We start from the raw sequence: 13,343 nt of genomic DNA, 5'->3' as shown, positions 1-13,343 counted from the left end.
AAGTCAATGAACCATGATGATAGGACCGAGCCATATAATCTCCATGGAAATGAGACTTGCAAATGCTTATACAACTGCATACCAAATATCATTGACTTAACATTAGTGGTTTATCTTAAACTGATCAAACTAATACATTAATGACACCACCACCAGCGATGACGCCAAAAAACAGCACGCCTTAGTCTCGCATTGTTTACTTTGCCAAAGCAAGACAAAAATTGAAGGTGACAAACTTTGGTTTCAATCTATTAAGCACTTTCAGAGAAAATTGTTTTTAAGAAAAGTTTACGGAAGACAAGTGGACAAGCGGAAAGTTGTGGTATAAGCTCACATATTGCCCTTCAGGCAATGTGAGCTAAAAATGCATGTGTTCAACTTCACTGTCAATTGACCTACTCTTATTTAATCCCATCCCTATTTTTTTTTTTTTTACCTTTTTCCATTTAGCTTTATTAAAGATACAACATCTGCCCAATAGAGATGTGTCTAAATTGTCTACCCTGTAGTAGGTTTGATAGTTAAACTGTCACTTTCTCCCTAGGATGTTTTCTATAGCAACAGGATAAACTAGTGACAAATCAAAAAATGGATCATACATAGTTTGCATAGCTTCACAACAGATTTTCATTATCTTCTCTTCTTATGGATAGTTCCCAATGATTTAACTTTTTAAACTTTTATTTGTTTGAGTTTTGGAAATGAGGTGTGCCAATGCTATACATGTAGTATGACTGCATACTATATATCATTAACTTACCATTGGTGGTTCCCCTTAACTGACCTTAGCACAAACTATTTTTTTTAATTTTTCATCTTATTACTAAGAGAAGACCGTTTTAACTATTATCGTTTTTTTCAAACTTTTTGTTACTTGTGCATGTATGTACAGGATGTATTTGAGCTATAGCCTATACTTAATATAATTTGTCAATAATAATCTTACAATTTGAGAGGTCTACTAATGTTTCTCTTCCATAAATCTTGGTTAATGTTGACAGAAGTGTCTTGTCTCAACAGTTAGGGTTTTTTCTGTTTTACTTAGAAGCTGTTAATTAAAAATTGAATATCATTTTGTGCTTCAGACCAAGATACAAGAGAGCAACAATTAAGGCAGATAACACAAAAACATTTTGCAGCCAATGCAAAGTTAAAATAGATTTTCAGAGATCTCAAACAACATTTTAACCTCAATCAGTGGACTCACAAAGGGTGAAAATAAAAGCCTAAACAGAAAATACATTAATTATGAATAAGAAGACGTGGTATGAGTGCCAATGAGACAACTCTCCATCCAAGTCATAATGTGTAAAAGGTAAACAATTATAGGACAAAGTACGGCCTTCAACACAGAGCCTTGGCTCACATCGAAAAGGAAGCATGTTAAACATGTTAAACTATAGGCTCTAAGGAATCTGTATTTTTCTTTAAATTACCATACAATGCAATGTTCAAGAAAATTTCCTGTAGTTTCAAGCAAAAACATAAAAATTGGTACAAATCTTCATTCAAAGTCTGTAAGGAGTCAACTGATGATATCTGCCATGTTGACTTATTTGTAAATTAAGACATTCTCTTTCATGCCATGCTCTTTGCTCATTTTTACATGGGTAGGCGTTGTATTTGTCAATGTCTGTCATGTCTGTATATATACAGGCAATTATAAACTTCCTCAATTTTAGAATTCCTTCATACATTTTTGTATTATTCAAAATTATCAGTCAAAATGTGTCCTACAAGGATCACCAGTCCTCTACCTTTCATTTGATATTTACACGTATGCATAGGAACTGTTTTGTTTTAAATATGTACTACTTTCCAGGATGTTCTTTTCGACCGTGCCCGATTTGGTAGTGCTACATCTTATAAGTCTATCAAATTATTTTTTCAAAGATTTCCACTCAAGCCGGTGCTAGGGGCCACCTTAATCTTGCAGTTAGGAGGGTTTCTTTTTTTTTGCTCCGTGTTGAATGCCTCACTGTGACTTTTAGATGAACAAAAAGTGATGTTCCTTTGCTTTTAATGTGTTTTTGCTGTACATGTACTGATTTTGTGTCATGGATGGATACCCCATATCCTTTGTTTCTCTATTGCAGTATATCTTTTCTAATAAATTCTCCTTACTATTTGTGACAGCAAAGTTACCTCAATATATAGTAATAAAGTTACATCATATATTATGTATTGAAAGCATGTTGTCTTGCAAAGTACATAAATTTTCAATACAGTAGAAATTGTGCATACCTTAATATACTTACCATTGCTGAAGTATATTTGCAACATTTACCAGGCATCTCTCCCTGCCATTTTCTTCCACATTTGTGGATTTTTTCAACATACATGTACCTTCCTGACTTAGGGGAGGTCATATTTGCTAACTGACCTATAGGATAAAAAGAAATCAATTTCATAACTACAGTAATTATTTTCACATACAATGACAGACACAGTCTGTGTTCATGTGAAAGCCAAAATAAAGACCATACATGTATAATAAGGTGGACTTAAATATTTTCAGGGGCCCAACGATAAATTTCTCAAAAAAAATCTTACAAGAAAAAGCAGTCGTATGTCATGAACATTACAGTATACATGTAACTTATGATCAATTTTAGTCGTAAGATATTTTATGAAAAGATCGATGGCACAATAAATAAGAGATTAGTGGTGGGTATGATGAACCTTAAATCTTATAATTAATACATGTAATGTCTTACTTGTACAAATACTAATTTCTTTTCTACAAAGTTAAGAGATTACAATACATTTTACATAGAAGAAAAAAAAGTTCATTGCACTGAATGAATAAACAAAATACAAAGGAAAAAACGTTTAGAACATGTAGAAAGACCTGTGTTTTTTTTCTGGATTTCACATTTTAAAATGGATACATTGTCTTTACAAATAAAAGAACTTAGAAGAATGTGTCTGAGGACACGAATACCCCCGCTCAAGCTTTGCAATTTTCCAAGTTAAAAAGGGGCATAACTCCAGAACGGTAAATGACTCACTGCCCAAATTCAAACTCTGTCAGTGTCTGCGAGTGCGTGTTGCTGTTCTTAGCATTGTGTATTGAGTTTCATACAATTTGAATGAGAGAACCTTAGAAAGAGTGCAGAAACAAATAAATTTGCAATTTTCAAATAATAAAGGGGCATAACTCTTTAACGGTAAGTGACTCACTGCCCAAATTCGAACTCCCTCTGTGAGAATTATGGTTCTAAGCATTGTGTACGAGTTTCATAAAATTTGGATGAGCAAAATTTAAGTAAGAGTGCGGAAATGAATAAATTTGCAATTTTCCCAGTTATAAAGGGGCATAACTATATAACGGTAAGTGACAAACTGCCCAAATTCGAACTCTATCTGCAAGTTTTGGTTCTTATTATTGTGTAAAGAGTTTCATAGAGTTTGCATGAGGCAAACTAAAGTTAGAATGTGGAAACAGAAATGGGATGGATGGAAATACGGACGGACTGAAAGACTGACGGATGGTCAAGGGTAACACTTAATGCCCCCTTCGCCTACGACAGGGGCAGTCTGCACCTAAATCTTTTCCAACTACTAGTCTGAAAGATCAATATTCCTATATTTTTCTTATGTGTCAAAACAAAATTTTGAAAATACTTACTAGTCTGGGGCATCGGACTTGTGGCTAAGTGCAGACTGCAGGGGTATAAAAAGGAATACTTTTTATCCTGTGTAGGCATATAAATCAAATTAAATCACATAACAAAACATTTACACACATTAACATGATTGATTGATGTTTGTATAATGTCCCAGTGGCACATATTTCAGACATCAGTATAAACAATACAAGTAAATCAAATACTATAGGCAGAGGTGTTTCACGGTATATATTGGATGAGGGACAGTTAAGATGTTGGTCTAATTTCCCCTTATTAATATTACACCTGGACTACTTCCAAAAGTCTTGGTTTTTGTTTACTTTTTCAGAGCATGATGCACAGCTTCATGTGTGTACTTTGAGATTCTAGCAATAAAGTCAATTGATATATATTCACAAATACAATAATTTTATATTCATATAGCATTAATTCTATAGGTGATAACAAATTTGTTAACATTAATGAATTTGTAAATTGCATGTTGAATCTCAATGGGAAAAGTTATCGGTACGAAGGGAAAGTCATATATAGATTAATTCTCTGTCACAAAATTATAAAACACGTATGACAAAACACCTATTTATCTTTGTTAACAAATTATACCAGGTTTAGTAGGAAGTAAACATTTATATAACAATAATACAAGGCAAAATCAAAATATCTTAGATATCAGTACAAAAACGCGCTCATATTCTGAATAATTCTTCCCTGCAACAGTGAAATTATGGAATAAGATACCTTTTAATATCAGACAATGCAACTCTCTCTTTCAATTTCAAATAGATATAAGAAGATGTGGTGCGAGTGCCAATGAGACAACTCTCCATCCAAGTCAAAATTTATAAAAGTAAACCATTATAGGTATTTGTAAACAAAATAAGAAAGTTCCCACATATTATTATGTTTGAAACTGCATTGTTAACAACTTCATGTAGGATATTTATGAAAAAGAACCCTCAATAAATATATTAGAGTTATTGCCTTTGAACAGATTACATATCTACGTAAATGAAGGGAACATTTGAAGTATGTCCTTTTATTTTTCTTGCAATGACTGTTGATTTTGCATTTTTCTATATTTCTTCATAAGAATATTTAGGATATTTGCCTTTCGTAAACTTTAACTCCTTTAGTACATTTCAGTAATGGCGAAACCAACATCTTAATATAAGCATCACAATTTTTTTCAAATTACTATTAGTTTTTTACTTAAACACTATTTTTATGTTTACAGATAAAAATTGTCACAGTGAAACGTCTTGGGAAAATTAAAAAGGAAAAGTAAATGTGCCAGGTAGCAGTTCCAGTCATTTGTTTCTTCAGGACTATAATGAATCGAACTAAGAAGATAAATTGTATCAAAATATAAGATTAATCAAACTCATTACAGATTATACGTTATACCTCTCATGACTCTCATGATTCTATTGGAGAACTTAATGATGAGAATTAAAGGAAAAGACCATAAATAACAGCATATCAAATATCAAAAGGTGAATTTAGAAATTAGTCAGTAAATACAGAATAATTCACCTACATACTTTTCAGAATTTCATTTTTACAATATGTGAATTTTGTCTATTCAAGCTGAGTTAACAAAATGCTTTAAGATTAAAACATTAAATATTTTAGGCAAGACCATGTTATTGTAATTTTTATATATCTACCAAACTTTCAAAGTTATTATTGAAGCAATCAAGACTTCAGGCAGTGGGATAAAAGTCTGGGGTTAAAGTTTGGCATATATCAATTACTTTGTCAAACCTTCATAGAATTTTATGATATTTTGGCAGAAGCTTTTTTATGATTAAGAGATAATGTCTGAAGCAAATTTTTGAAAATATATTTTTTTTTCATTTTCAGTATTTTCTGATTGATGGATTTTTTTTACAGTTAACATTTACAGACAGTCTGGGATTAAACTTGTTTGATAAATTTGTTAACCTTCATGGATTGTTATGAAACTTGGACAGAAGCTCAAGACCCTGAAATAGCATCTAAGGAAAAGGTTTTTTTTTTATTCTGTATTACACTTTACACTTTTTAACACTGACAGCAGCAATCGCAGGCGAGACATAGGATTCCGCGGAATATAATTCTCGATGTCTAATAGTTTGATGTCTAATGAACTTCCAGAATGGCCTTATCATACACAAAATGATTAAGGTATTGAAGATCATCTTAAAATAGAGTTTATTGTTTGTATTTCAATGACCATGACCTTACAAATAATGTCAATTTTACGTAAAATATCATTAGTCCTGAAAGACAAAACTACAAAGTTATTTTTCAGCCACTATTGTATACGATGTATCAGTTCAAAAGCAGTAAGGTTTAATATGACATTATACTGATTGTGTCATATTTGTTTACTACAGGAATTTGTTTGGCTTTATCCATAAAACTGTTTCCAAATGGGTAGTTAAATGAATAAAATGTCTTTTAGGTAGTCATATTTACTTATATTGATTTTATAGGAGCCCTATTCCTTTCTTTTTGCAGCGTACTACAGATTTTCAAAGGTTCTCAAGTCTGTACTCCATTATTGTCATTTCCGTCATTTATCACAAGACGGGTTTTCATGTTATTACATATTTCTCTTATATAGCATGAACAAAAGTCTGCGCATGACGGATTCTGCTCAAAGCAAACGAACCCTTTTGAGTATTTCAATAATACATTAAAACATTGAAAAAAAGTGATAAACATGGGGTCAAAAGTCTGACCTAGTACAGACACATCATGTGTATGTATGTGTGTGTTGTGTTGGTGGTGATGGTGGTTTAGGGTGGAGGGGTTACGTGTGCACAAACCTACAACTTTGCCTTTTTAGATCATATATAGTAACAGTAAAACATGCAATTGGACGGAAAACTAAATAGTCCCGCTACCAACATCTGACCACAAACTTGAAACAGAGAAATAAAACAACCTCTTATTTGAAAACCATTTTTTTCAGAACATGCGCTTTACTATGGCAAACAAGCCAAGGTTGCCAAAAATGTTGGTTTGATACTTGCACTCATGGGGAAAAGAGAGAAACATCACTTCTAACATGTTTATGAAGTCTAAGTATCGACGAATTGAAATGGCCAGTATTTGTGAGAGAACTGAACGTATTCAAAATCAGCAAACCATCGAAGAAAAAAATCCATTTTGACTGAATCATGCATGTTTTCCTTGCTGAAAGATGTCGAAACTTTTCTGAGTTTAAATATGTGACTTTTCAGTTCTATTTACGATATTTTAATAGAATATTGGATGAGAAACACTGTCTTATATAAGATTTCGTAGGAAACGGTATAATAACAGACACAAGAAAGACTAAAGATACCAAACTGAAATTGCTATTGCAAAATACAAAAAACGACCACAAGACAAACACCAGTACGCAAAACACAACATAGAAAACTAAGACTGAACAACACGAACCCTACATGATTTGTCTCTATTCTTAAGTAACTAACTTATAATTTTGTACTCATTACAGACATTTTTACTCTGATTAAAATGCAGATAAGTTGTCTACGCTTCACTTTCAAGCAAAGCAAAGCGTGTACTTGATGAAGTACTTGTAAGAAATACAAGACATTGGAACCTCTAGTAATAATAACTTCAATCTGTCCAATTTTAGCAGAGATCTCGGAGATGGTTTACATAGATGTGAATCAACTATTTTGGGTGGATATACTTGAGGTTAATTGAGTCTAATGTGAACTCACAAGGGAGTGGATTTGCCAAGGACGTGTTTTAGTAAGGAGAAAGTTTTTTTTCACCGTATATTTAGGACAACTGAAAACGCTGTTTAGTTTACCTTTTTGATCATACAACATTGCGATTATCTTTCATGCAAATTGAAGATATTCATCCATATCACTGTATGGCAATCTGTCATCTGTTTAAGAACTTTGAAAGCCGTCATGTTACATTTTCTGTGAGAAGTCATATCATGCAATTGCATGTGCTAGAGACATACATTAATTTAATAGAGTTTCAAATAAGTACAAAGCTTATGTTCAAGTTCGTAACGTCTTGTGTACTTGGTAAAAGTAATAGTTGCTGTTTAATACCACAGATCATCTGAATTTTGCAGGGATAAAGAAAATTAAAAACAAAGAATTAAAACGTCAATGTAAAGAAATTTTTAATATGAAAATAAGGAGATGTGCTATGAATGCCAAAAAAGAACACTCTCCACCAGTTCTATCTGTATAATGAAAATATCCAAACTGTCTATCGACATGGATAATGTGCAGAATCATATGTGCCCCCCCCCCCCCCTCCCCCGCTCATGGGTTATGTCGATACAGTCAATGACACTTTGCACAGATACGTTCTACAATTTGAGATAGGTAGAAATACAAATAAAGTAAATAATCTAAAGTCTTATAGTGCATAAGGGTTTTTTATGTTGTAATATGTAATAAAATTCTAAAGAATCTGAGGTAATGATTGCTTATTTTCGTTGCCAGACAAAAAAAATCAACCTGGGGGAAAACCCGTTCGATTACTTGGAGACAATAGAGTACCTCTATAGATCTGGTGTAAAGGTTAACTTTTTCGTATTCGATGATCTTGATAGAGAGTTTAACCTGTCAAACAGGTCGCCCTTGAAAACAATGAAGCTTGATAGCAAAAATGTTCAATGGGCTAGACGAATCAATGCGGAAATGTCCGTCGTAAATTTTGCTTTAAAATAAAAGACATTTTCTTCACACAAAAAGGCGAAATTACTAAATAATAAACATAAAAATGCATATTTGTTCATTTATAACAACATTAAACTGGAAAACATATATAATAGCATAAATATAGTAAATTAGTAAATTGAAATATTACTTGAGTGCTAACTAAAAATTAATGACCGTGAGAGGAGTGATCGATTTAAACTTGAAGTTTTATAATTTTGATTTTTATCATCAATATCTTTATAATTTTCTATACCTACAAATTTATACATATAGGAACAAGCAAATAAAGTTTATATCTATATTTTTACGAAAAAAAAGCGATATTTTTAAACAACTTGAAATTGTATAATTTTAAAGGTTATATACCAATAAAAACCGAAACTAACAATAATTATGTTCATCCCATGAAATAAATTCTCTTGAAGAAAATGATTTTTTAGGAAATTGTGACCATACGAATTTCTTAGACTAAGGGGGGGGGGGGGAGGGGGGATTAAAGTAGACATATGTATGTTTAATATAAAATAAGTTCTAGCTGTGTGTTATGCTGGGAGATTGATCTCAATTATTAGACGACTTTGTGCCTGTTTGTCACCGCACTATATCCGACAGGAATATCCTGATTGACTATTTACGGTCTAATGATTAATGTTTCGCACTTGGGTCAGTTTCTGAGTGTATTATTGGTGCATTTTGCCAGGGTTCGACTAACCTTTACGGTTCAGTCATCAAAATGTTGAGTTTATGCGCTTTAGTTTTTCTTTTACTTTCACAACAAAGTCAACTTTAATTGGTCAATAGGATATGTGTAAAAAGTTCATGTCTTTCAGATAGGAGTGACCTTAATAGAGATTTACAATAATTGTATGACTTAGATCCAAGTCCGAATAAGACAGATTAAATGACGGGGCCGATATTTAAATAATGAAAATATTGAAAACATTGTAGTTAAACCATTATAGTGTTAATGGTAAAGATTTTTTTGGCGATTGAAAAAAATTACCAAAAATTTCAACTATGGCTTTAAATTTGTGATGAGTGATGAGGATGCCTCCAAAGAGTTGCCATCACTTTATTGCATGAAAATTTGCCAATAATTTGATCAACAGAGACTCAGTACTCCAGTATGAGTCTGTTAAGTTTTCTAGACTTTCTCTCAAATGTGTCACGGCTTTCTAGTTATCGGCTGTCTCGTGTATGGGTGATGAAATAATCCAATCTCTTTCTATTGACAACGATTAGGAACCACCTTCTCCTGTAAGAGCAGTAGAGAAACCTTAACTTCAAAAAAATGTATAATGGGCCTGACAATTGTGATTTCAATGCAGACGATTCTACAGAGAAAGCTGCAGAAATAAACAGTTGGTACAAACAGAGCTGCAGCTAATTTTTATGATGCTCCTGCAGATAACAGCAATGATGATCCTGCAAAAATTGACGCTACAATAAAAAGAAAACCTCAAAAAAAAAAAGAAAACAAAGGTACATTTAATGCAGTTGGTTCGCAGTTACAATGAAAGATATGAAAAACTTATTACAAAACAGGTTCCCAGATTGGTTTAAACCTCGAAGTTGATTTAGATTCATCTGAAAGTGATTAGACTGTTTTGTTTCAGTAATGTCGTGCATATTAAATTATGAAAACAAAATAATCTGATTAATTCATTACAATGTATATTTATCAAAAATGAAAAAAAACAAAGAAATATCTTAACATATAAATGATGTGCTTTTAGTCTTATCCCTTTGTTCCTTCACAACACGAGTTTTGTATTGTACATCGTGTATTTGTATTAAATGGTTTTTGTTTTCTGGTAGGACGAATTGCGAAAAGTCAAACAATCATACAGAAAATTGAATGTCAGTTCCAAAAATTAAAACACATTTTCTTTGTCTGTTAAATGTAGTATTTTTCTTATATAACCACATCCACCTACATGTACTTTCCATGTTCCTCCCACACACTATTCCGTCCCGTTGTTTTGATTCTTTCTGCCCTTTCTATTTCTTTTGTATTATTTGCTGCTCAGTTTAACTTTTTTCCGTCTGAAATTGTTTGAAGGAATGTTAACATATGACACTTTATACATTGATTGATCAATAAAAAATTCAAAAAGGCTACTGCGAATTGAAGGGCTGAAATATCAATGTCTATTTGAAAAAAAGAAGCGTTGTATGGTTCTCTGTCATACTTATTTTTGTACATTTTGGAATACTTAGACGATTGATTAGTGCAATGCATACTGGTTGGAAATTCAAAGTGATTCACATAACTTACGAATTTTGTTTTTTCATCCAAAGCAATACAAACAGGAGCAAAAAAACCCAAAAATTCCTCACCCAAAAAGATTTGATACAACTGGCAATCATTCAATTGAAAAAGTTTATTCTATCCTAAAGGCTATACACTGTGGAAGCAAACAGACATCTACCCGACCAAAAACAATCAAATTAAAAAAACATTAAAAAAAAATGAATAATAGTATAATCAAATTTTCTTTTAATATATCGTTAGGTACGAAAGGACCATTTAACTTGAAAAGATTTTTTTGTAAACGATAAAAAGGAGCAAATAAAAGGAGCAAAAAATGGTTGTTGTGAAAGTTTTGAAATTCTGAACAGATCTGTTAGCGAGCTTAAACGAAAAGGCCCTTTTCTTCTCTTCAGTAAAACGGAAAAAACATCAATTGATTTGATAAATGGTTTTTCCTATCACTACTCAACGATTGAGCACGGTAGATTAGTTAGCCAACACATTATTTTGAGATCACCCTATAGCTTACCTGTATGATTTATTGTCATACTCGTACTCGGACTCCGAGACTGACAGTTATTTTAAATCTCTTATTGGACGATTCACATTTCAGATCAACGTTAAGATTTCACATTTAAGTTATTTTCTTATGAAGAATCGGCTATGGGGAACTTGACCTCTTTTAACATTTAAGTGGTCAGCATTAAATTTTGTGTTGAGGTCAGGTTAAATGGAGAACTTAAGTATATTTAAACTCATGTCAATACCGAATCAATGACTACTTAGCTGATGATACCCACTGCCACTTACAGTCAACCAGCAATGGTACCATGCAAGACAGTGCTGGTAAAAAGATAGCAAGTACTTTATAAATTATGTGCTTCAGAGCGCTTTTCTACAGTCGTGTCCGGTAAGTCCGCCCGTCCGGTATCTCCGACCCTTTACTTCCGTGTACGTCACTTCCGTAAAAATTTTGTCTGCTATATCATTTCAACTTTAGAAGAATCCTTGCTGCCAAGAATTTGTCCAAAGTACCAAGCAGGAAGTGTGATCACAAAAATAATAAGGTAATATATAAAACAATTCCTAAAGTTAAAGATTATGTTATAATTGCTTACAAAACTCAATTTACGCCCAACTCCCAAACACATGTTGAAATGTTTACATTTCACGGCCTTTGCCTTCATTAAAATTCATGAGTTGTGTAAATCAGTTCAACATGTTTCCAAGCGTCAGATTAAACAATAAAAAGTAAAATCACAAAAATACTGAACTCCGAGGAAAATTCAATCGGAAAGTCCCTAATCACATGGCAAAATCAAATGACAAAACACATCAAACGAATGGACAACAACTGTCATATTCCTGACTTGGTACAGGCATTTTCAAATGTAGAAAATGGTGGATTGAACCTGGTTTTATAGCGCTAAACCTCTCACTTGTACGACAGTCTTATCAAATTTCGTTATATTTACAACGATGCGTGAACAAAACAGACATTATAAATAAAATAGTCAAAATATGGGTACAGCAGTCATCACTGTGTTACAATAAATAACATTTATCTAACAATTTCTTGATACCATGTTTTCATCAATTTCTTTCAATTTCTGTTCCAAAAATAAGCATTCAAAGAACTTTCTGCCGCATAAAACATTTGCTGACGTCAAGTCTAAAACAAAGGGAGACAATGCATTTTAAAAAAACTATGGAAAGCCAAAATAACAAAAATAAAATGGCTTTTTTTTCTAAAAGTTCCTTTATCTTGATGTTTTTTCTCGATTTAAAAGTAAAAGAAAAAAGAAAATATATTGACTCTGAAATAAAATTGTGGGTTATATTAAAACCACTATACACTGTACTTATCCTTGTTTAATACAAAATATTTATACATTCATTTATATTTCAGGTGTAAATGGAACAACTAAAAGAGGCATACAATGATGGTCATACTACACACGTAACCTGTGACATTATCCAAGCAGCTAAAGACGTTTTTTATTTGTACTTCCTCCACATTCAAGTCATCACTGTCTTCAACCATTGGACGTATCTGTGTTTGCCTCATTCAAGCGTTGTCTGGACACAGACTTTCACTTATATCTTCATCTCCATCCAAATAATGTTATCACCAGAGAATTGCTCCCACACATGATATCAACAGCATACAAGAGCTCACGTGCACTTTATACCGTGCCAACCATCATGTCAGGCTTTAGGAAAACTGGTATTTTCCCACTGGACCAGTCAACAGTCAATACTGCACCACCATCTATTATCACCATAGAAACAAGTAAAAAAAATGTATCAAGAAAGGACAGACGTAATAACAGATCAGTGAAAAAACTGTTCGAGTAGAAAACAGAACAGTTTAAACAATCAAAAGAAAACATGGTAGTAACAGCAAATAAGAAACCAAGAAAGAAATTCTTTCCACCATTTGGAGCTGCAATAACAGAAGACAGTTTCTTGAAACAACAAAAAAAAAAGGAGAACATGGCACCGAAACAATATAAAGTTCCTGAGAAAAACACAACAAAAAGATAATTCATTCCACCAGTAAAAACAAGTACAAGTAAATCAGATGGACCAACCACAGAAAAAAAGGAGAAGAAAACCAATAAAACCCATTCTACAAAAGGAAAAGGTCTTAAACCAAAGAAACAACACACTCAGGAACTCGACGATGAAGAACATGAAGAAGAGAATACTGAGCTTTGTATGGCTTGTAGCAGAAAACATTCATGTCAGATTGATTTAAAACTG

General features: G+C 32.5%; 1 protein-coding gene across 1 annotated transcript in view; it reads left to right on the top strand.

Moving 5' to 3' along the window:
- Window positions 1-5,003, top strand: part of LOC127709845 (uncharacterized) — a 178,076-nt gene extending 173,073 nt beyond the window's left edge. Inside the window, exon 7 of the mRNA XM_052215515.1 lies at window positions 4,867-5,003. Within this exon, the coding sequence (XP_052071475.1) occupies window positions 4,867-4,917 (51 nt within the window). The 3' untranslated portion in view covers window positions 4,918-5,003. The remainder of the gene's footprint in view (window positions 1-4,866) is intronic.
- The last annotated feature ends 8,340 nt before the right edge of the window (window positions 5,004-13,343 follow it).

Source organism: Mytilus californianus, unplaced genomic scaffold, assembly GCF_021869535.1.
Source record: "Mytilus californianus isolate M0D057914Y unplaced genomic scaffold, xbMytCali1.0.p SCAF_7, whole genome shotgun sequence".
Taxonomy (NCBI): domain Eukaryota; kingdom Metazoa; phylum Mollusca; class Bivalvia; order Mytilida; family Mytilidae; genus Mytilus; species Mytilus californianus.
This window is presented reverse-complemented; position numbering and strand designations above follow the sequence as displayed.